The sequence below is a fragment of the Mastomys coucha genome, unplaced genomic scaffold (assembly GCF_008632895.1).
Source record: "Mastomys coucha isolate ucsf_1 unplaced genomic scaffold, UCSF_Mcou_1 pScaffold7, whole genome shotgun sequence".
NCBI lineage: Eukaryota > Metazoa > Chordata > Mammalia > Rodentia > Muridae > Mastomys > Mastomys coucha.
The window spans coordinates 56,942,677-56,966,616 of record NW_022196913.1 but is presented as its reverse complement, the minus strand read 5'-3'; the positions used below and the strand labels follow the sequence as shown (position 1 = coordinate 56,966,616).

General features: G+C 45.5%; 1 protein-coding gene across 1 annotated transcript in view; it reads left to right on the top strand.

Annotated features, from left to right (window-relative positions):
* Diras2 (DIRAS family GTPase 2) overlaps positions 1 to 20,227 on the top strand; it is a 29,072-nt gene extending 8,845 nt beyond the window's left edge. Inside the window, exon 2 of the mRNA XM_031358837.1 lies at positions 16,292 to 20,227. Coding sequence (XP_031214697.1) covers positions 16,328 to 16,927 — 600 coding nt within the window. The 5' untranslated portion in view covers positions 16,292 to 16,327 and the 3' untranslated portion in view covers positions 16,928 to 20,227. The remainder of the gene's footprint in view (positions 1 to 16,291) is intronic.
* The last annotated feature ends 3,713 nt before the right edge of the window (positions 20,228 to 23,940 follow it).

The following is a 23,940-nucleotide window of genomic DNA, read 5'->3' as shown; positions in this document are numbered from 1 at the left end:
ACCAATGTTCCTACAAGAAGATGGGAGAGTGGGAAAATTCCCAGAAGCTCACAGGCCAGCTAGGGTAGTGGCCAATAGCAAAGAGACCTGGCCCAAACCAAGGAGGGAGACCAAGACTGACTCTTGAGGTTGTTGTGTATATGTGTACATACACACACACTCACACACACACTCACTCTTTTCATTCTATAACCACCTGTGCATACATACTATATACACGCATACACATACACACACACACCACACACAAACTTTTTCTTTCTCTACCATACACCCTCTATACAATACTATATATACACACATACACATACATGCACATACACACTAGCAGCCTTTTTCTTTTCACGCATTCACCCCTCTGCACAATACTATATACATTTACACACATAGACAAACAGTCCTCCACACTGTGCCCACAATGCTTTGGAACCCAGAGCCCCATGCTGAGTGGCTGCAGGCCTCCGTTGGATTGCAAGGCTTATTGGATTTGCTGTCTTGATCATGCCTGGGTGTAACATTACATGACTGAAGGTTCCACAGCTAGTGTCTTGTATGATAGACAATTCTTCTCCACAGGTGACTTGTCTTATTCAAAACAGACCTCATTTTTCTGGTCCTCTAGGATGCTATGTCTTCTTTCTCCTCTTCCTTGCATGTTTATGCTCAGTTGAACTTGAGCTGAAATACCCCATCTTCATTAGGCAGCACGTCATCACCGCTGGGAACACAGTCTCACTTCCTTCATCGGGTGATGTGGCCACTGACGCCCTCAGACTCTTGCTGAGTATGTGTGGGAGTAGAGAGCAGGTGTAGGTGTGTAGACATGTTCGTGTCTGTGCTGGTGGGTATGCACGTGACAGTCGGAAGTCAAATTCAGGTGTCATTCTTCAGGAGTCATATGAATTGTTTTATGAGACAGGGTCTCCCACTGAACCTGGGACCTGTTGACTCAGCAGGGCTGGCTGGACGGTGAGCCCCAGGGATCTGCCTGTGTCTGCCTCCCCAGTGGTGCAATTACAAGAATTCCCCACAATACCATTACCCGTGCATATGTGTGTGGATTCCAGGGCTCAGGCTCAGTTTTCTCAGGCCTGCACAGCATCCACTTTACCTCTTAATGACTTAGCTTCACCTCTGCCCAGCATTGGCTTCCCTTCACCCCTGCCCATGACTAGCTGCTTTTACCTTTGCCTATGACCGGGCTCTTCTCCTCTGCCCATCCATCACTAGCTGCCCTTGACCTCTGCCCAGCACTAGAGCTGCTGCCAATGCCCCCCCCCCTGTTTCCTGTTTTCCCTGATATTGTTTCACTCTACACTTCCCTTGCTTCAGACCTTCTTTGTCCCTCTGCAGAATAGCATCTCTCCAAGGGCAGCCTACTGTCCTTGGCTACCCCTGAGATGTTGGTAGGGTCTTCTCTTGTTGCTGGCAATAGTTCTCCCTACAGCATCAAAAAGGCTCATACTACATTCCATCAAAAAGGCTCATACTACATTCATGAGCCAAACATGTGGCCTTGAACCAGATTAGACAGTGATCTTTCAACAGAGAGCCATGCGTGGGACAGGGGACTAGCTCTGTTGTCTTGCTGTGGTGGTAATGGCATAGTCCCCTGCTATTGTAGCTTAGGGATCACCCAGGACTCACTCGTGGGGCTGGAGAGATGGCTCTGCAGTTAAGAGGATGTCTTCCAGATGACCCCAGCTTGGATCCCAGCACCGACATGAGCAATTCACAATTGCCCATAACTCCAGTTCTAGGGGAATCCAATGTTCCCTTCTGGCCTCCAAAGGTACCATCACTCACATGCTCAGACATACAATTTTTTTCTAAAAGATGTATTAAAGGGGTTGGGGGTGGGACACCCAGTCCACCAAAACACCTGTCACTACCACAGATTCATGAAAGGTTCCAGAGTAGGGAACATGAGGAACTTGGGCAGAGCTCTGGGCAGAGAGCTCTGTGCCCAGGGATTGTTGCCCACGGCCGGCTGATTAATCCGCCCTTCTCAGTTTGTTCCTCAGAAGCAGAATGTAGATCCATTCATGCCCCAAACAGACTGTTTGTACACACTTTCTGTGGGCTCGCAATTCTCACCCTTCGGGGGTCCAGCAGTAGCAATGGATGGAGCAGATAAAAAGCTCATGTATGGCTTTTATAAAACAGAGGTACAATCAAACCTCAAAACAGAGAAACTGTGCAGGAGGCCAGGAAGGGATGTGTGCTCCAGAGATGAGAAAGAGGAGGCCACAGGCCACCAGGGGTGAGACTGGGCTGTAAAATGAGGCAGCCAGAGCAGAGACATTCTCACTGAGAGAGTTGATCTGTGAGCATAAGCCTGTAACAGACAAGGAATGTGAGCCCTGTGGAAGTCTAGGGAAAGAGCACTCCAAGTAGAGGGAATAGCCAGTAGGAGAGTCCTGAGGCAGGAGCATGCTTGGCTTGTCAAGGGGCAGTGGGAGCTTGTGTGGCTAGGAAGAAGTGAGCTAGGAGCACAATGGTAGAAAATGTGTCTGTGGCATGTGTGTGTGTGTGTGTGTGTCTCCAGTAGGAGAGTCCTGAGGCAGGAGCATGTTTGGTTTGTCAAGGGGCAGTGGGAGCTTGTGTGGCTGGGAAGAAGTGAGCTAGGGACACAATGGTAGAAAACGTGTGTGTGTGTGTGTGTGTGTGTGTGTGTGTGTGTGTGTACGTGCGCGCGTGTGTGGTGCGGTGTGCATAGTGTGTGTGTGTCTGTGGTGTGTGTGTGTGTGTCTGTGGTGTGTGTATGTGTGTAAGGCATATCATCAGCTTGTACTTTCAAGACGACACCACAGGGGCTGGTTGAAGAGTGTGAGCATAATGAATGTTCTGGATCCCACAGGGATTGGAGGAGCCCAAGGCCACACAAAATTGGCCAGCTGGCAACAGCTTCCAAATGCCTGGTTAGTACTAGTACTAGATCTAGTGATCTGAGTGCTTGCAGAGCTAGTAGCAGCAGTGGAGAGTGACCTGTGGATGTGTCTGAGAATCTCCTGAAGGTGTTGCTAATGACGTAGATAGGAGGCTTGTGCGCATTTGTGTGTAAGGAAGACTCCAGGTGGCTTGTCCTAGGTAACTGGGAGGATCTTGTTGATAGTAGCTTAGTGGAGGATGCTGCAAGTTCTTAAAATGGAACAGGACGCATTGCATGGATATGTCTTAACCGAGTGGGCCCACACTGATGGAAACCTTCCATTTGGAAGTGTTTTCTAATAGGTGGATTTTCAAGTTTTTAATTGTGCCGACAGGAGAGTTTAAATCTGTCATTGTGGCTATTTGTTTATTTATTGTAAACAGTTTTATTTATTTATTGTAACTATCGGCACTCTTGTGCATGCACAGGTCAGAGCACTGCTTGTGGGGTGTTGGTTTTCTTAATCCCATGTGGGGTTAAAGAATGAACTCAGCTCAGAATGCTTGGCAGTGGGCACATTTATCTGCTGAGCCATCTCACTGGTCCATCTGCCTCCCTTCCTCCCTCCCTCCCCCCTCCCTCCCTTTCTTCCTTCCTTCCTTCCTTCCTTCCTCTTTCTCCTTTTTCTTTCCTCCTGCAAGCTCCAAGGACTTCTCTGCCAGTGTTCAATTTTCTTACATAAGCTGGAATGGTGTTTTAACCAGATGCTGGGGAGGATTATTTTCAACTGCACAGACCCCCTTACCAGTGCCTGCAAACTTGAAAATACCTGGGGGCATTTTGCTCTTGAAGTTGCTTGAGAGAGGCAGGCGAGCAACGCAGATCCATAGATGCCTCGTGCCAGTCACACAGAGGATTTATAACTGTAGTTCTTGTTTATTTCATTTTTTTTTTTTTGAGACAGAGTCATATAACACAGATTAGTTCTGGACTCCTGAATGTAATGCCTTCACCACATCAGTACCAGAATCACAGAATGTGAGCTACCACATTCTTTCTGTAACCACATTGAAATGATTTAAAAGACAGGAGTAAGCAAGATGGCTCAGAGATTAAAGGTGCTTCCTGCCAAATCTGATGACCTAAGTCCCATCCCAAGGGACCACAGCATGAAGGAGAGGGCTGACCCCCAAGTCTGATGACCTAAGTCCCATCCCAAGGGCCCACAGCATGAAGGAGAGGACTGACCCCAAGTCTGATGACTTAAGTCCTATCCCAAGGGCCCGCAGCATGAAGGGTAGTCCTCTGATTCTCACATGAACACCACAGCTCTCTCCCTTTGACATGCACAATAAACAAGTAAATATTTAAAAATACAGAGGTGGTATTGGTTTAAATAATATAGGTATAAAAACAAAGAAGGGGGATTATCATTTTAACGTGTGATCAACGTCAGGATCATGTGTGAGCTGTCCAAATCAAAAGCCTTCAAATCCAGTACTGCCTGGTTTGACAAAGCCCAGATGTGCTCCTGGTAGCTGGTGGCTACAATGTTTAAAAGCATGAGCTGGGTTGGCTTTGAGTGCTGGGCCCCACTCCTCACCATCACTAACTCAATATAAAATTAGAGCTGGAAGAGAGGTGTGCATTTTCATTGGTCTTCTGGAGAAATTAGATTGGGGAAATGGCTGTCAGAGCAGATTAGATCTTCCCTGTTTATACCGTGTAGTACAGACAGCGGAGGAAGAGCATCTGCTTGGCTAATATCAACATTTTTACTGACATTTCTTGCTAAAGGATGAGAAAAAACTTCCCGTATAGGGTCCTATATATTTTTATTGTGGGGAAATCTTCACAACATAAAAGCTGCCACACTGTTTGCAAGTGCACCTTTTGACAGCATCAGCACAGCCACGTTGCTGGATCCCACCACACAAATCCCACATAAACCCAGTTTCGAGAGCAGTCCATCCTGCAGGATCCACTTATTCAACAACTCCCATTAAACCCACAGCCCAGTTCTGGGTTCTGCCTCTATGATTTTGAACATGGCTACATCCTCACAGAGGAGACCACAGGCTCTGTGTGTGTGTTTTTCATCTTGGCATGGATGTAGGTGCCTGCGAGTGTGCATGTACTGAAGTCATCATCTACCTCATGTTTTGACACTGGGTCTCCTCCTAGTCTGGAACTCTTCAATTAGGCTAGGCTGGCTGCTCAGCAAACCCCATGTCTCTTCGCATCTCCATCTTCCCAGTACTGGGGTGTTAGCCATTACATCTGGGAATTTTTTTTTTCTAAGTGTGTCTTGAAATGCTCCATTGAGCCATCCCCTCAGCTTCAGCCTCTTGTTTTGCAGCTAGCTTATCTTATCTTACTCACACTGTCTTCTCGATTGGTGTGTGATGCTGCAACTTTTCCCCCAACTTCGACCCAGGCTGAAGGATGTTCCATCTTGTTTATCCCTTCGTTTGCCGATGGTATTTGAAAGGCTCCCGGCTCGCAACTCTTGTGAATAGCGGTAGCTGTTAGTACTCAAGGGCCAGCAATCTGCTGGTGGCTCATGTTCTGGGAAGTGGAGTTGCTGGATCTCCTAGTGATTCTATATTTAGCTCTCTCCAAAGAGGCAGCGCCACAGTTTACCTCTGCCATCATGGTGAAAGGGGTCCTGCTTTTCTACATTGCTATCACTTGTGTTTATCCTGTTTTAAAATGATGTGTGTCTGTGTGTATGTCTCTGTGTGTGTGTGTGTGTGTGTGTGTGTGTGAGAGAGAGAGAGAGAGAGAGAGAGAGAGAGAGAGAGAGAGAGAGCGAGCCCATGGGAGTTCGGGGTGGGAGGGATGGGATGTTAAGGCTGCTGTGAGCTATCTAACTCGGAAACTGAATTCATGTTCTTTGGAAGAGCAGCAAACACTTTTAACTGCTGAGCCATCTCTTCAGCCCCCATCTATGATTTTATTTTGTTTTGAATAGTTATCTTGACTGAGTGTAAAGCAGTCTTTCACCAGGCTTTGGGTTTCGGTGTCTAATGGCTGGCGTCAGAACTTCTAAAGCAGTTGCACTTCAGAGAAATGTCTGTGGAGCTTCCTTGTTGGTGCTTCTGTTTGCTCATCTTTTGCTTTCTCGGTTGTAGAAGTTCTTCCTATATTGAGGGTCTAAATCCTTCTGATACTGTACGTTGGTTCCTCTTCTCTGGAGTCCCCCTTAACTTTCTCAATAAAAACCCTTTGCTGGGCAAAAGTTGAATGAAACCTAACTTATCTACGTATGTGGGACGGTAAGGAGTCTTAGGTGGTTCAAAACAACCTCAAAATTGGAGGATAAACTTGGAGGGCTTATACTATCATTCACAAGGTTACCCCAAAGTTACAGAAATCAAATCAGTGTGGCACTAGCATATGTGGCAGCCTGAGAATTCAGAACAAAGGTTTGTGTTTACAATTGATTAATAGTGTGGCGTATGCTATAATGTGTGGTGTGTGTGTGGTGTATGGTGTGTAGTGTGTGTGTGTGCCTGTATATGACTACATACATATGCCCATGGAGTCTAGAAGAGAATATCATGTTCCTGGAACCTGGAACCAGGTAGATGTGAGCTGCCCAAGCTGAGTGTTGGAGACTGAACTCAGGTCTCCTAAGAGAGCAACCAGCACTCTTAACCACTGAGCCACTTTCCTAGCCCCACCCCCTGTTGTTTCCTTTTTACCAGGGCCTTATGCTATCAGTCAGAAAAGGTGGGAGCACATGAGAATGGAGTGAATGATGGTGAGACAGCTGGACGTAAGGAAGGAGTGCTGCCCGAAGCACAGCTTGTACCGTGTCTGTGTCTGAGACTTAGCTCTTTGTGGATCGGCAATGTGAGCTACAGCCATAGAACTCTTAGAAGACGCATGGGGAAAAAAAATCCCCATGACCTTGCATTTTTCTCAAATTTGGAACTAAAAATGAGCCACAGCATAGCAAACAATTCTTTTTGTTGTTGTTGTTGTTTTTGTTGTTTTTTGTTTTGTTTTGTTTTTCGAGACAGGGTTTCTCTGTATAGCCCTGGCTGTCCTGGAGCTCACTCTGTAGACCAGGCTGGCCTCGAACTCAGAAATCCACCTGTCTCTGCCTCCCAAGTGCTGGGATCAAAGGCGTGCGTCACCACGCCCGGCTGATAGCAAACAATTCTAAAACTCCCGTCCAATCACTTACCAGCTTGGTAAGTTTTATTTGGCTAGTGTGGAAATAGGCCTGACCTTGTTTGCATGGTCAGCCTTGTGTTCTGGTCACTGACAGTGGGTGAGAACCTCGGGCCAGCATCACCACATGCATCGCTGCCTTGCTCCAGATGTGTGGTGTCCTGTGTTCCAGGAGCCTCTGTTCTTGAGGTTTCCTTTCCCCAGGGGTTAGCATGCTGCATTGAACACTGATAACTGGCCCTTGGACCAGGAGGTGGTATTATTTATGTAGTTCTTCTTGGCCTTTGCTCTTACCAACATGAAAGAAACGAAGACAAAGAAGACCCTGCCATTGCAACCAGGATCTGGCCAGGCTTGACAATGCCCTAAGAGCATTTCATTCGCTCTTGACATCTTGCTTTCCCCATAAGAAAGTGTACTAGGAGTTTTGGCCAAGCTCAAGCTGTGAGCTTATTTGCCTCACAAAAGCAACTGATCAGGTGGCTTGGCTGGCTCCTCCCATCCCTGGTGTCCACACACACTCTGCTTATTTCATTCTTGCAGACACTGAGCATCCTGGGAAGAGCACCCAACACTCTCCTGCTCTGTCTGCCTCTTCTACACTTGCCCTTCCAGACAAGGGTCTCCATCACACATAAAAGGGGCTTGTATTTAGGAGAAAGACAAGGCTTGTATGGTGGACTCTGGGATGCCCAGGGAAACTTTCCTTACCATCAAATAAAACCTATTATGTGTTATAGTCAGCTAGGAAGAAGGTTATGAAACAAGCCATTGTTTATATCAAGGTATTGTTTATATCAATATCTAACTCTATCTGTCTGTCTGTCTGTCTATGAAAGTATAATGTGGGGTTGGGTGGGTGAAGTGTACCACTTTTCTGGGACTAGCTCCAAAAATCCCCAGCATTTGGAAGGCCAGATTTAAGGCCAGCCTGGGCTGCACAAGATTCTCTGTCTATATGATAATATAACAAAGTATGGCTTACTCGCATAATTCGTAGATGTGTTTTAAAATTTCCTGTAAAACGACCCCCCCCTTTCCATGTTGTATAGCAATTATCACCACTGTTCACTTACAGTTCAGATGGGATCTCAACATTTTGGAAACATTTAAAGGGAACATTGAACTCGGTGTGGGATGTCTTTAGTCCTGGTACTCAGGAGGCAGAGGCAAGCAGATCTCTGTGCATTTGAAGCCATGGTGTGTTTCAGGCCAGTCACATTTCCAGACAAGAGTCTGGAAATGCTACATAGTGAGATCCTGCCTTGAACAAGATAACAAGAAAGGGGATACTGTTACAACATAAAGTGTTATAATGAGGGCAAGTGCCATGGAAGAGCAAGGTGAACACTTCTCAGGGGTAGTGTCTGTATCCTGGATGAGACATAAGAACCTCTGAGCTCAGAATGTGGATGCTGTCTGCAGGGAAGGAATCCAAGCTATTGGGCGTTTTCAAATGCTGAACTCCTCAGGCTCTTTCATTTATGTTTAGTTTCAATTCCCCATCCTTGATATCCTTATCCCTCCCCAGAATGTAAGTATCCCAGGGTACTCAGGCCTCTCATCTAAAGTGGAGAGAGTTTAGGACTACCACATACCTTCCTATAGACTTTCAACTGTGCACTCAATATAATGTCAATTATGCTACAGTGTGTTGCTCAGGGAAGAATAATGAATGAATATATATACTATGTATATTAAATATAGACAATTGTTTTTTCTTGACATATTTGATCAGAGGTTGGTTGAATCTGAGGATGTAGACACTGTGAGGGTCTGCTGTGTAGTCTTTGTAGGCAGGAGTCAGTCTTCAGGAGGTAGACACTCAATCAGGTGAGAGGACTTGAGAATGACCATTGGAATACCATTCGTATTTACCAGAATTTTGTTACTATAATGAAGTCCCTAAGGTAGCCTACTTCATTTGCCCATGGGTCTTGAGGATCATAGTGCAGAGGCACATCTGGCTATAGCTTTCTTGATGGTAGCATCCAGAGGTGGTGTGGGGCATAATGTATATGCAGAAGTGACATGGTTTCTGTCCTTCTTAGAAGGCAACCAGGTTCAGTTGTAGGGGGCCACCTTGTTTTCACAGAGCCATTTTCCCAAGTTTCCATCTGTAAACAGTAAAGCCATAATGAGTTTTTATCCTCTCACTTCTCTCCACCGGGATTAAAACTCAAGGGATAATAGATAAAATCACACAATGGAGCCAGAGCTCCACTGAAAATAATTCACCAGTCATGTCTATACCCCAAACACACAGTGTGTTCAAGGCAGCAGACAAATTTAATGAAAAGAAATTGGGAACTGAGAACAATTTAGGGGGGAAATCCAAATAATTCCAAATGTTGCAAACAACAAATTAACCCTCAGTCAGCAAAGTGCAATGGGAACAGGTGTCCTTTCCTGCACAGATGGTCTGTCCTGTTGTCTACTCCTGTTTGAAATCCTGTCTGTGTCGTCCATAGACAGGGACTGGAAAAAATCCAAAGACAAAGAATAGAATGCTGACTTCAAGATTTAGGACAAATGACAAATAGCTTTAGAAGATTTAAATACTGGAGTCTATCTAATGCTACCTATCATCTGTCTGTCTGTCTGTCTGTCTGTCTATCATCTATCTATCTACCTGTCTATCTATCATCAATCTACCTTCTGTCTGTCTATCATCTATCTATTATCTATCATCAATCTACCTTCTATCTGTCTATCTGTCTATCTATCTATCTATCTGTCATCAATCTATCTTCTATCTGTCTGTCTATCTGTCTACCCATCTATCATCCCTCCCTGCCTCTGGTTCTTTCTCTGAATAAAGACAACCCTACCACATGCACTGGACCCTAGAGCCCCCTGGACCCTTCCAGATGGTTTATCCAACACTGAATGTACACAGTATTTCCCACTTCTCTGAGCTTTGTATGACTCTGTACACTCCTATCTTGTTCCTCAGTTGCTATATTTCTTTAAAGAGAGCTCTATATTCCTTGTCTAGTCTACAGCTATCTCATAGTCACAACTCCCATGCTTCCTGCCATGACTTCTTCATTCCCCCCACACCCCCTGTCACTTCTACCAGCACATCTCTTGAGTGAGACTCACTATGTCTTCACTGAACTCCCAGTTTTACACAGCCAAAGCTTCACGCTCTGTCTTTCATAGCACAGCCAGCCTTCAACCTGAGAGTCGGATGACAGATCCTTCTGGATTCCCTAGAATTTTGTGAATCGCTTTAAAACTTTGGATTTCAATTCTGTGCTTATTCTAAGTGTATAAAAATATTATTTGGTCTAGATAACCACCTTATGTAATGGCACAGTGTTAGCATCAGTTCCACCGCACCCCTTCCCCCTCCCCTCCCCTCATGCCAAGATGTTCCACTTTCCTAGTCCCCAGCAGGCAACTGTCAGGTTTAATCAGGCTGTGGGCTGCACATTCTCTCGAGCTCTTTTGCTTACCATAGGAATGCATTTACTCTGCATGTGGCTTCTCACAGCAGGCTCTTCTGTTGTGAGTGGAAGGCCAGTCCCATTATCTATTAGGAACACAATCTAACCTGTTGTATTTCATGTGTTATTATCACAAAGGGCTCATTTCCATTCCTCTGGGTCCAGGAGCCAGTTTTAGAGCCAGCAGACACCGGATTACACCCAGATGATTACTGCTTCTATCAGTGTCTTTCTTAAGTAACAACTTCACAGAGGTATAATTCACCTAATTAAAATAATTGAAGCGTATGATTTGGTGCTTCTGGTGTATTTCCAGGATTGGCCCTATCACCATTGTCAGTGGTAGAGGATTTACCCGTATGTGACCAACCACCTCTCATCATCTCTCAGTATCTACTTGCCTCATCCCAGGGCAACCACAGATAAACTTTCCCTCCCTCTGTCAATCAGCCGTCTGGCTCTATAACGAACACCAGAGGCTATCAACTTAGGAAGGGAAAAATGGTGTTTTGTTTCACAAGTTTTAGGGGGTCCTCCCAATGACTAGTCGATAACCCCCTGCTTTGAGCCTGGGTGATATTTCACAGTGGGAGTGTGTGTCTGAGCAAAAGAGAAAGGGGAACACATCACAGACCCTCACTCTCTTTTGAGAACAGATCCTCGGTCATCCCCCAAGCTTTTCACTAGACCCCACTTCTTAAAGGTCCCACAACCTTTAACGTATATATAGCTTGTATATACATACATATATATATATATGTATATATATATATACATATATATATATATGAGGGGCACGAACCTGACACAGGCTTTTGCTTTGTGTTTGTGCCTGAATTTTCTTGCTGAATGCAAGCTGGGAAGGGCAGACTCAGTACCTTGTCTTTCTCCCATTCCAAGGGAGGCGCATTTAGCTCTACCCTTAATACCATCAACACTGAGCTTTTCACAATGCACCCTTTGTCTAAGGAATTTTCCCTTTATTACTGGTGTGTGTGTGTGTGTGTGTGTGTGTGTGTGTGTGCGTGTGTGTGTGTGCTATGCTTACTGTGACACATACATGGTAGTAGTCCTTGACAGGAGTCAGCTCTCTCCTTCCACCATGTAGATCTCAGGGATTGAACAGGTCATCAGGTTTAAGAGCAGGTGCCTTTTCATGCTAAGCCATCAAGTACTATTACATCATTTGATTTTCAAGTATGAAGTAATTTGTCTTTTTGGCATAAACCCCACTTGGCTATGTCTTTATATATCAAGGGTTTCATGTACCTAGTATTTGGTTGAGGATTCATCGATCATCAAGAGGTACTGGTGTATAGTTTTCTTGGGGCATATGTCTGGCTTTTGTCTCGAAGTAATATAATGTGAAACTCAAGAAAGAACAAGGAATAGTGTTTCTTTAACTTTTTGGGGTAAAAGTTTATGAAGAATTGATACTGTTCGGTTTTTAAGGGTTAGTGGGACTCACTGCTAAAGCTGATTAGACCTGTGGTTTTTTTTTTTTTTTTTGGTCTTTTGGGTTTTTTTGTAGGTAGCTTCTGGCTACGAGTTTAATGCCATGGAGGACCCTCATGGTTTTTATTTTTACTTTTTGAGCCCATTTAGCCAACTTTCATTTCCTTCCTTTTTATTATCTGCCCCATTGTCACATGGGAGACCAGGAGCACTTCATATTCCTTATAGTCTTTATTTCTGTAAGGCCAGTCATTCTATCTCCCATTTATTTCTGATTTTAGTCATTCGAGTGTCTCCATCTACTTGTGTAGCTATCTTAGCTAAAGAGAAATCAATTACTTGCATGTGAAATGAACCAATTTGAGGGATTTTTGTTTTTATCTTTTGGATTCTCTATTCTTTATTCAGTTCCAACCATAAATCTGTGGCCAATCTGCCCCATCCCACCCCAACTTTCACCTTGCTAGAATTTATATAGTTCTCCACACCAACCCCCTAGATACCAAAGGACACAAATGTCCTGTTTTTCTTGCATTTTCTCCTTTCCATATGGTCCTGCCTTGGGACCAACAAGCCTTTCATCCACTTGCCATCTGGCCAATCCCAGTCGTCCATGAGATGTTCCTTGGGCTCCAGACAGAGTCCTATGCCCCAGTGGATTCTCCTGTCTTCTAGAATTGTGTAACAGCATATGCTGTGTGGGCTATTCCGAATAACTCTTGTGTTTGGGGCCCTAGACTGCTCTAGGCTTCTTTTGGGTAAACACTGAGTTTCCAGGGTCGATGGGAGTATTTTATGGACATGAAGTTGAGCATGGGGCTATGTCCCACTTCTCTCCCATCGAGCTTCACATCACACTTCATAACTTTTGAGTAGATGCTGTCTCAGGTCCTTGCAGACACAGTAGCTTCTTGGACTCTCACCAACCTGGACTCCAGCTAAAACAAAGTAGATATTTCTTTAGACAGATAAACACTGGATATGGATACTAGTATGTTTAGTACTGCTTCTTGGGCCGGTTGAATTATGAAGAGAATGCAACATAAGGCCCCATGTGCCAGCAAATTCTTCAAACTCTTGTGGTGTGGACCAAGAGCTCTGGTAGCAACACTAAGGTCCAGATTTAATGACATGTTGCTGTCTAGCTGGTTCCTTCCGTTCAAGCCAGAGCTATGTAGTTATAACAGTAGCCGAGAGTGCATGAGAGCATATCCCTCCCAACAGTGAGGCCCTCCCACACTGAGGCTAGAAAGGGACATTTCAAATCAGATTCCAGATGCCATTGATTTTGTTTTGAAATCTAAATTTCAGGACAATTTGTCATAATGCTGCATGCCTAGATTGGTTTTAATTATCTCCTAAACATCTAATAGACTTAATCAAACTCCTGAGCAGACTTACCATTAATTAATGGTCTGATATCTTCCTGTTTGTTCTATGTTAGCACTGATGTTTAGTTAGTTGTTTGGTGAGTTGCAGTATATTCCATAAAAACTGACAACTTAATTGAGTCATTTGTGTCGTAGTTAGGTTTTTACTGCTGTGAAGAGACACCATGACCAAGGCAACTCTTAAAAGGACCACATTTAATTGGGACAGGTTCAGAGGTTCAGTTCATTATCATCACGGTGGGAGCATAGCAGCTTCCAGGCAGGCATATGGGGCTGGAGGAGCTGAGAGTTCTACATCTTATTCCAAAGGCAAACAGAAGATTGACTTCAGGCAGCTAGGGCAAGGTCTTAATTAAAGTCCATGCTCACAGTTGTTTTATTTCCTCCAACAAGGCTACACCTCCTCATAGTGCCACTCCCTGAGCCAAGCATATTCAAGCCACCACAAGTTATTTGGTATTATCTAGCATGTTCCAGAACACAGAAAGCTTAGCTGACTCAGTATGTAAACAAATGTGCAGGACATAGTCAGAAGAAGATCATTGCAAGCCTGGGACTCTGGAAATTATTTTGGCCAGCAATGCTTGCTATTGTTCCACAGTGATGCAAAAACTAAGAAAGTGAAGTGTTAGCATGCTGTTTGCCTGCCACAAAACAGTAGACGCCATGCTTCACACGCACACATCTAATGCCAATTTTAGTTTTAAAATGTGGGCACAGCTTAGTTTTCCATGGTTTTGTGTAAGGTGTCCCTTTCTTTGTTTAAGAAGGCATAGAGGAGAGGTATTTGGTGGTTTGTCAATGAGGAGAGGACATTTAAACTATTTTATTTTTCATTATGCACTTTTGATGGTGCATGTGTGTCTAGGTGTGGGTGTGCACCTGTGATTGTAGTTGGAGTTACGGGGAATTGACATGGCTGCTGAGAATCGTGCTTGGGTCCTCTGCAAGAGCCGAATGTGCTTTTCATTTCCAAGTCATTTCTCCAGCTCCAGAGAAAGTATATGTACATGTATGCTCGTGGGTGACGCTTGCAGGGAACAGAGCTCTCTCTCATTTGATTCAATCTTAGTAACAATTGATACATACCTTGTATTGCTGTACTCATGATGGCAATACTGAGGACTTTTTAAAAATAAGCCATAGATTTGTTTTAGAGTCTGTGACTAAAACATGCAAGCTTCTTAGTGAGCATTTAAGTCTTCCTATCAGAGACACAGTCGACACCCAAGACAAGGTGGCCAGGCCTGCCTTGTGGCAGCCTGTGGGTGGCCATGACGCCTCTCCATGGCCTATGATGTTGGGGACATAGGATTCCTTGTCCCCTGTTTCCAGTGTGGTCACAATGATAATGACCCCAACTTCTCTAAAACGTAGAGGATTTCATGAGACTGATAGAAACATTCAGCATACTTAATGATGAACACTGGGGGCAGAAACATTCACCATACTGAACACCATACACTGGGGGCCTCAGTTTGCTTAGTTACTCCTCTCACAGTTTGAAAAGAAAGCAAACCAGATGTGTGTGTGTGTGTGTGTGTGTGTGTGTGTGATGTATACACTGTATACACACATGTGCATGTGTGTATTAGAGTATACATGCACATATGTGTGTATTCACAGGGCAGCCAGAGTTAGACGCTGGGCATCTCCCTCTTTCACTTGCCAATTGCTTATTTATAATTTAAATTTGTTATCTGAGAACATAGCCATATGTGTATACAATGTATTACAGTTATGTGTCCCCCCCACACTCCAACTTCCCTGAATCCTTCCCCACTTCCTGTTTCCAACTTCATGCTCCCATTTTTTTTCAATCTGTTGAATTCAATTTATTTTACACATATACATATGAGTGGGGGGCCATCAACTGGAGCGTGCTCACTTTTTTCCTCCTCCTTCCTTCCTTCCTCCCTCCCTCCCTCCCTTCCTTCCTCCCTTCCTTCCTCCCTTCCTCCCTTCCTTCCTTCCTTCCTCTCTCTTTCCCTATTTCTCTCTTTTTTCCTCTCTTCCTTTTCCTTTCTTTTTCAACCCTCCCTCCCTCTCTTCCCCCTACCTTTCTTTCTTTCCTTCCTTCCTCCCTTCCTTCCTTCCTTCCTTCTTCTCTTCCTCCCTCCCTCCCTCCCTCCCTTCCTTCCTTCCTTCTTCTCTTCCTCCCTCCCTCCCTTCCTCCCTCCCTCCCTTCCTTCCTTCCTTCCTCCCTTCCTTCCTCCCTCTCTCACTTCCTTCTTTGATAGTGTCTCACTGAATCTGGAGCTCACACATTCAGCTGGGCTAGCTGGTCAGTGAGCTTTACTCCAACCTACCCTGTGCTGGGGTTCCAGACATATGCCCCTATGCCTGCCTTTCACATGGGGGCTGAGGATCTGGGTTCAGGTTCTGATGTTTGAGCAGCAGGTACTTTGTGCACCGAGCCATCTCCACAGCCCTATCACACTGTGCTGGTGGGCCCAGCATAGTGTGTATGCAATGTTACAGGTGATGCTGTAAGGACTGTGTACACTGAGGCATGTGGCACGGTCTGCCTTCACTCTGTGTATCCTAGGCTGGCTCTTTACTGCCTTCCTGGGCAAAAGGCCTATATGTTAGCAAACATGTTCAGAGTCAAGTCAATAGGGAAGAACGGACCAACTTCAGTTAGCTACAGAGTAGACCAACTGCTTTAGGGGAAACTGAGGACTAGTCAAGAGAATTTGGGTTTTGAATTGTGGAAATAGCTAAATGTAATCAGGAATGGTCTTTTAGGTAGAGATAGTTAACACAAACTTAATCACCTCTTTTTCTTTTCTTTTCTTTTTTTTTTTCTTTTTTTTTTTTTTTTTTTTTTTTTTTTTTTTTTTTTTTTTTTTTTTTTTTTTTAGCAAAAGAAGGCAAAACCCATGCTTTTGGGGTTTTGAAATTAACTCTCCCAATCCAATGTCTGCTTCCTCTGCTAGGTACTTCCTGGTCAGTAGCTGGAGTTCTGAAGCAACATGCCGGAACAGAGCAATGACTACCGGGTGGCCGTGTTTGGGGCAGGCGGTGTTGGCAAGAGCTCCCTCGTTTTGAGGTTTGTGAAAGGGACCTTCAGGGAGAGCTACATCCCAACTGTGGAAGACACCTACCGGCAGGTGATCAGCTGTGACAAGAGCATTTGTACGCTGCAGATCACCGACACTACCGGGAGCCATCAGTTTCCGGCCATGCAGCGGCTGTCAATCTCCAAAGGCCACGCCTTCATCCTGGTCTACTCCATCACCAGCCGGCAGTCCCTTGAGGAACTCAAGCCCATCTATGAGCAGATCTGCGAGATCAAGGGGGATGTGGAGAGCATCCCCATCATGCTGGTGGGTAACAAGTGTGATGAGAGCCCCAACCGCGAGGTCCAGAGCAGCGAGGCAGAGGCCCTAGCCCGCACATGGAAGTGTGCCTTCATGGAGACATCGGCCAAGCTCAACCACAACGTCAAGGAACTCTTTCAGGAACTACTCAACCTGGAGAAGCGCAGGACCGTGAGCCTCCAGATCGACGGCAAGAAGAGCAAGCAACAGAAGAGGAAGGAGAAGCTCAAGGGCAAGTGCGTGGTCATGTGAGAGGCCTTCGTGCAGAACGAGCTGCTGCCTTTAGGGCCTCTCTGTTCTTCCCCTCTGTGAACCCCCACTGTCATCAGGGCAGCATGTCTGATGCCCGTGTGTTAAACATTGCATTTGGCTGCGACACACCCTGCAATGTCCTTAAGAGGCATTCCCCACTAGCCCATCCCTCAGGAGATGCAAAACCTGGGATGCTAAGAGCATCCCAGGAAGCCAAGGCCAGTCCTAAGTGGGTTTTAGCCATTTGAAGATGAGGGGACTCAGAGCTGTGGACACGGGAGAAACTGAGAGTACTGTGTGATGCATGCGCGTGTGATAACAGGTTAGCCCATGTGACAGCAGGTTAGCCCGTAGCTACTGGTATCATCTCACATCAGGCAACTTAGTTCAAAAGCCACTAAATTCTTTAGGGGAGAAGTAGGCAGGCAGTTGAAGGAGGTGAGAAACCAATGGGTCCAATATGGACCTATGGATGCCAGTTGTTCCCGTGAGTGGATTTTTAGTGGGATTAAAGATAAAATACCATGACCCCTTATCTAAGTGATGCTCATGCTGTTCCTACTGACACATACTGAGGGGTTGCCCCTCCTCCTCAAAGTCTTCTCAGTAAGCACTGTGTCAGCCTGTTAGGAGCATACACTTCACATGTAATGCCAAGGCTACTTGGGCGTGATGCTGTGTCAGCACTTCTTCAGTTTGTGAGTCGGGACATTGTGACATCATGTAAACATCGCAATAACGTCCCCCCCCCCCCGTGTGTGTGTCTCTGTGTGTGTGTGTGTGTGTGTGTGAGAGAGAGAGAGAGAGAGAGAGAGAGAGAGAGAGAGAGAGAGCACACATGCTATACTTTGAGGGTTCTAGAAATGTGAGCTTTCTTCTGACCTTCGAGGGTTGCCACTTCTTCCAGCCCTCTGATTTTTAAATAAAAGGAAATAAAGTAGGCATTTTTTAAGACTCTCTCTTCCCCTCCCCCGAGATGGTTTTCTTCTCTTAAATAACTCCACCTGTACCCAGCTGGGAACCAGCCAACCAAGAGCGTCTAATAACCAGAAGCACATCCATTTTTCTAATGACGCGAGCATTGTAGATGCTATGCGTTGCACCTTTAATGAAATACTTTGAAACAGACGTCGCTCACTGTGTTTTTAACGATTTATCTACATCAGAAGTAGATTGCTAGAAAATGCATCTAATTCATAGTAAAACTTCTCCTCGTTCCTTGCTAAACGTCCTTAAGAGTTCCTCAGTGCAATGTGCACCCCAGAAGCCTGAGTGTACCCCGTATTCTTCAGAAGGAACCATAGCCACTGCTTGAGGGATCAATGGCCATGATGGCTGCAGATAGGTTGGGCTAATCTCTCTTCCCTGGGCACAGTGCCCACGGCTTAGTGTAATTTGCTTGCCATCCTGGAGTCTGGCTGGGTTTTGATTCTTGGAAATTCTTACTTCCATAGCCAATGAGAAGGTGCATGCTGGTCTTGGGTGCCAGCTCTGCCATTCTCTAAGCCATTTTACCACTGATCAGTCTGCAGGAAGAGGATACTGTAGCACTGTGTGAGCCTATACAGTATGCTCACGGCAGACAGAGGTCCCATTGCTGGGGTGTTTGAGTAGGTCTCTTGCTCCACCAATGCCTCTGAAGCACACTGTGTTCAAACACCCTTGCTTCCTCAGACCTCTATAATTCAGTCCCCTCATCTGGTCTGCTACGCCAATCATAACTCACCCTGGTGATGTGCTGAGGGCCAGGGAGGTCCCTCAGAAAGCTGTCTGCCTCAGTGATCTTACCATCTCCCTAGGCTTCTAGAACAAAACCCTTGGGGTTACTTGAGCAAGCAGCCATACTGAGAAACAAGGAAGCCCAGGAACCAAGCGAGAAGAGCCTGGAGTCCTTGTGCCCCTCCGGACCAAGTCTCTTCTATCATCCCTGTTTGTTCCCAGTGGCCATTCCCTATCACAGTGAGATGGGATTGTGGAATTTTCTAGAATGCCTTCAATTTGGTGTTCCATTTCTCCTCTCAGAGGAAACATATCACCTTGTCATTTAGGTTTGGGGCACAGCGAGGGAAAGGTCACGGCTCTATGGATGATGTGACATATGTATTATATACACATCATATAGGATATATCCATTTGTGGCAATCCCTCTGCAGTAAAATCCTGTCTGTTCTACCAACTGTGACCCTGCTTCAGACATGAGTGCTGCCCCCTGCCTCCCTGCTTCCAGTGACTGCACATCAGGGTCCTTTCAGCCCTGTATGTCAGTTTCCATATTCCTAAGTGTTTCAGCCTTCATTGACATGAGGATCTTGCTACAGATCCATCCACACACTTGCTCCTCTTCTGTGCTGTCTGTGAGTGTGGAGGGTGGGAGGGAGGCCGGTAAAGGCTCCCTTCCTGGGCTTCATTCGGACACTACGTTCTATAGATTGAGCTGAGCACTGGGTAGCTATCTTACCATCACTTTTGGCAAACTTTCCTCTGACTCAGGGGCTGAGGACACAGTACAACCGGGCCAGTGGCTTTCAGCTTTGCTTTTGGTCCCATCCCGAGTCACGAAGCTGAGACTCTAGGTAATATCCTACATTGCACATGGGACTGGAAACTTCTGACCCAGCCCCGGCTCGTTATAAAACTTGAAATATTGCTTTGAAGATGGCACTCTGGGGTTAAGCACGGGACTCCATGAGTTCCCTAATCCCCATTGGTCCCCTCTCCATTCAGTGACAAGCCATGGGCATGCATCCAATGCATCAAGTCCAACACAAGAGCAATATCCAATTGTCCACTAGATCTAAAATTATATATATATATATAAAATGTAATTTATCTTCCTGCACTTTTGAAGCATAAAGTAGTAAATTGTACATATCTATCTCTATATATCAATAGGCTAGTATATCACTATTTGTAATATTCTTTGTAGAAGAAGATGTACTAAATATTTTAAAATTGCGCTGCGGTACTCCTCCCTACCCCACGTTTGTAAAGTGTTGCTCCTACACAAGCTGTTTGGAAATACCCGAAGCCAAAGGGGCCTATGGATCTCCTCCAGGAAGGACACCTCCTGGGATTCAGCAGCCTACAAAGACCTTGTGTCAATCAAGTATCGGCAGAGTGATCGTTGGCATGTGAAGTGCCGGCACATGCTTCCACTTTCGCCTTTGCGGATCCGGTTCCACTTTCAGGTGTGTCTGACACACTCTACGGTTATGAGGACCACCTTGTATAATAAGGTTCTAGCGGCAGTGATGGCCCCAATCCACAGAACCAGTTACAATAAAGCTCAGTTACAGCACCCTGGCTGCAGTTTGGGCCTTTTTATTTTGTGTCTGTACATGTGTGTGTGTGTGAGTGTGCATGAGTCTGTGGAGGTCAGAGGATAACATCAAGTGTCATGTCTCAGGAGCCAACTATTTTTGTTGTTGTTGTTGTTGTTTTGAGACAGTGTCTATCACCGGGACATGGGGATTGCTGATTGCACTAGTATGGCTGGCTAGAGAGCCCCAAGGATCAGCCTATCTCCATCACCCTATTACTCAGGTCCAACTTTTTAAACAACAACAACAACAACAAAAAAAAACCCTATGGGCTATGGGTTCAGATTCAGGGCCTCATGTTTGCATAGCATCCATATTAACAAGTAAGCTATCCCTTCTGCCTCAGGACCTCTTAAATTAAAAACAAAAACAAAAACAAAATGAAAACAGAAGATAATGTTTTCAGCTCTAAATTGATGAGTTTCAAATGCTAGGGAATGACATATATATATGTATATATGTATATACATACCATATATGCACACACTGCATATATATGTGCATACACACACATATATATGTATATATGTATACATATACATTATATATATGTGTATGTGTGTGTGTGTATATATATATATATATATATATATATATATATGCGCAGATGTATATTTTACTCAAGCCACACACACTGTGGCATGACATAGAGGGCTACAGAGTCCAGTTACCGCATGCATGTCTGGGTTTCTATGTGGCTGTCCATTTACCGCATGCATGTCTGGGTTTCTATGTGGCTGTCTGAGGATCTGAACTCTGGTCTTTGCACTTTGCTGAATAAGTCATCTGCCCAGGCCTGCACTTCAGACTTGTGAGCATTGATCTGGCTGGCCTAGGATAGATCTGCTGCTCTGCCAGCAGCAGCCACCCACGTGGCCTTGGAGGGTCGCAGGCTCTAAGCCTGTCTTGGATGGTAACAAGTTTACCTGGAGGGTTCCTAGGAAATTCTCAACATTGCTCCTGTCCCTGGGTGGAAATGGGGGCTGATGCCTCCGGCATGGACAGGGGAGGGAGAAGGAGAGTAAGACACCGACTAACCAGCAAGGAAGACACAAGTTTTCTCTGTTCTCAGCTCTGTACACTCTTTCCCTTCAGGTAATTAAATAAGGACAACCACCCCTAGCAATTGCTTCTGGGGTTGGGTCCTGCTGCCTCTCCATTCTTCTTACTCCACAAACTGTGAAATAAAGTCTATTTTTTAAAAAGCCAGGAAACAGAAATGATAGTCCTGCCTCTGCCGCTGACCGAGTGAGTGTGGTTGGCCTCCGCTCTGCACTTCTGCCAGAAACTGCAGGGTGGGCATGGGTTCACCTCATGATATACCCAAAGCACTGGGTGCTGGCTTGCCACATCTGAGCCTTCTGTGGAAGCAAGCAAAATCCTACCGAGGGCTACATACGATAGGGAGGGTCTGTGGTGCAGAATTTGTTCTGTGCGAATACAAAGGCGCAGAAACGTTCCCGATTTAGAAGTTCTTCGAACAGCTTTCTGGTCATGCTGTCTGCACAAGATGCCTTCCAGTTCCTGTCTGTTTTTCAACCCGCCCTCCCCATTTCATAACCAATGATGCGTCGTCACCCAGCCTTTCCTACCAATTGAGGTAGTCACCAATAAGCGGGTCCCATTGATTTCCCCAGAGTGTAAGGATATGCTGGTTGCTATTTATCAGACTTCCCTGAACAGATGAAGTGTTACAAAGGTCTAGAGACTCAGGGGGAGCCTATTCCAGCAGCAAGAGATGTCCTTCCAGCCTTAATTAGTATAAGATGCACACACACACACACACACACACACACACACACACACACACACACCTGACAGCATGGAGGTTCATGTATCCTTACATGGTGAGACACTGTTTTCACACCAGTCATTTCCAGGCACCCTGGGTGACTTAATCAAAGAAGATTTAAATCAGACTCACAAAACCAAGACTACATATATACACATATATGCATATTCACACACACACACACACACACACACACACACACACACACACTATACAAACAAAATGTTTTAATGGAAAAGTTTTACTGACTAGAGCTTAATTAAGCCGAGTAAGAAGTTAGATTTCTCAGAACACTCAGAGAATTGAAGACTCCTCTTAATTGAGATTTTTTTTTTTCTAATCACCTTTGAGTAAATGAGCCTTGCAATATGTTTGGAACAGGGCCATTGATTTCTGTTGGAGATAGTACAGCCTTTTCAGGAAGAGAGAGAGAGAAAAGAGAGAGAGAGAGAGAGAGAGAGAGAGAGAGAGAGAATAATATCAGGGCTATGGCTAAGGCAGAGTCATCTGCCAATTCCTTCAACTGTGGTTGGAAACGAGGAAGCATCTCTTCAATTTTCAGAAGCCCACCAACTAGATAACAGCTCTGTGCTGTCCCCAAATGAGCCTTCTACATGCAACATCCTCCAGAGAAAGAGATTCTCCAAACCAGAGGCTGGGCACCCAGCCAGCCAGCCAGCCAGCCAGCCAGCGTCAAAGCCCAAGCCTTCTTTTCCTTTTCTGGCTGCAAGGCTGGGCTTTCCACTAATGGGTGAGGACTCATCTCCGACACGTGGTCTAGGATTGCTCTGCTGGGATCTGTCTTTTTTAGGTCACATTTTTACTGCTTCTCGCTACACTCCAAACCCAGGCTGTCTGCTTCCATTCACACATAGCCCAAAATAGCAGCTCTCAGGAAACACTAAATATAGGAAGCTTAAGGCTGCCATTCACCTTCCCATTAAAGAAGTCTTCCTTCTGAGTTCTCTGTGGAGATGGCGCGTGGTGGGCTCCTCACACTCCACACACTGCTTGTGTGTGCAGTGCAAAAGCAGAGCCCCTCATGTCAAAAATACCCTTGCTCCAGATACTGGGTCAGCCTGGGCCAAGGGATATAGCTGAGGGACAGAGTCCTCCTGAAGGTCCTTTCCATCCATCAGCAGCAGCAGAGACTGTAATGGGCAATGGGTGTTATCCCTTAGAAGCCCCATGCAGCGGAAATCCACAAGATAGGGGCTGGGGGTGAGATTTTCTAGTAGGGTGTGGATATGAGGGTCTCCTTGTCTGACAGCCCAGGGGACCTGGGGATTTTTGTCTATTTTTCCTTTTCCAGCTTGGTTACAGGTAATGGAGTCATAGTTGACAGCCCACAGATAGAAGGTGACAAGGAGAAGAATGAAAGTCAGCTGGGTCACTATTCCTTAGGGGCTTTCTAGAATCGCCAGGCATTATTAGCCTGCCACTCTACTGCATTGTTTGCCATGTTTGCCATTATTAACACGGCCACCTCATCTGCTGGAAAAGAGCATCAGTTGTAGAACTCACATGTCCCAATCAAAGTCGTATTCTGGAAGGGTGGAAATGGGCATCATCTCTGTGCACAAAATCATGTAAGAGTGGGCCCCACCTCCTCCTTATCTGCAAATTCTGAATGTTGAATATTTAATACAAAATCTAGTCATAGTGACACACACCTGTAATCTGGGAGCTTTGGGGCTAAGGCAGGAGAATCATCAATTGGAGGCCAGCCTGAGCTACAAAGTGAAACCCTGTCTCAAAAAGACATTCCCAGAGAAATCAAAACACACAGAGCAGAGAAAGAGCGAGCGAGTGAGCGAGAGAGAGAGAGAGAGAGAGAGAGAGAGAGAGAGAGGAGAGAGAGAGGGGGGAGGGGAGAAGAGGGGGAGAGGGAGAAGAAAAGG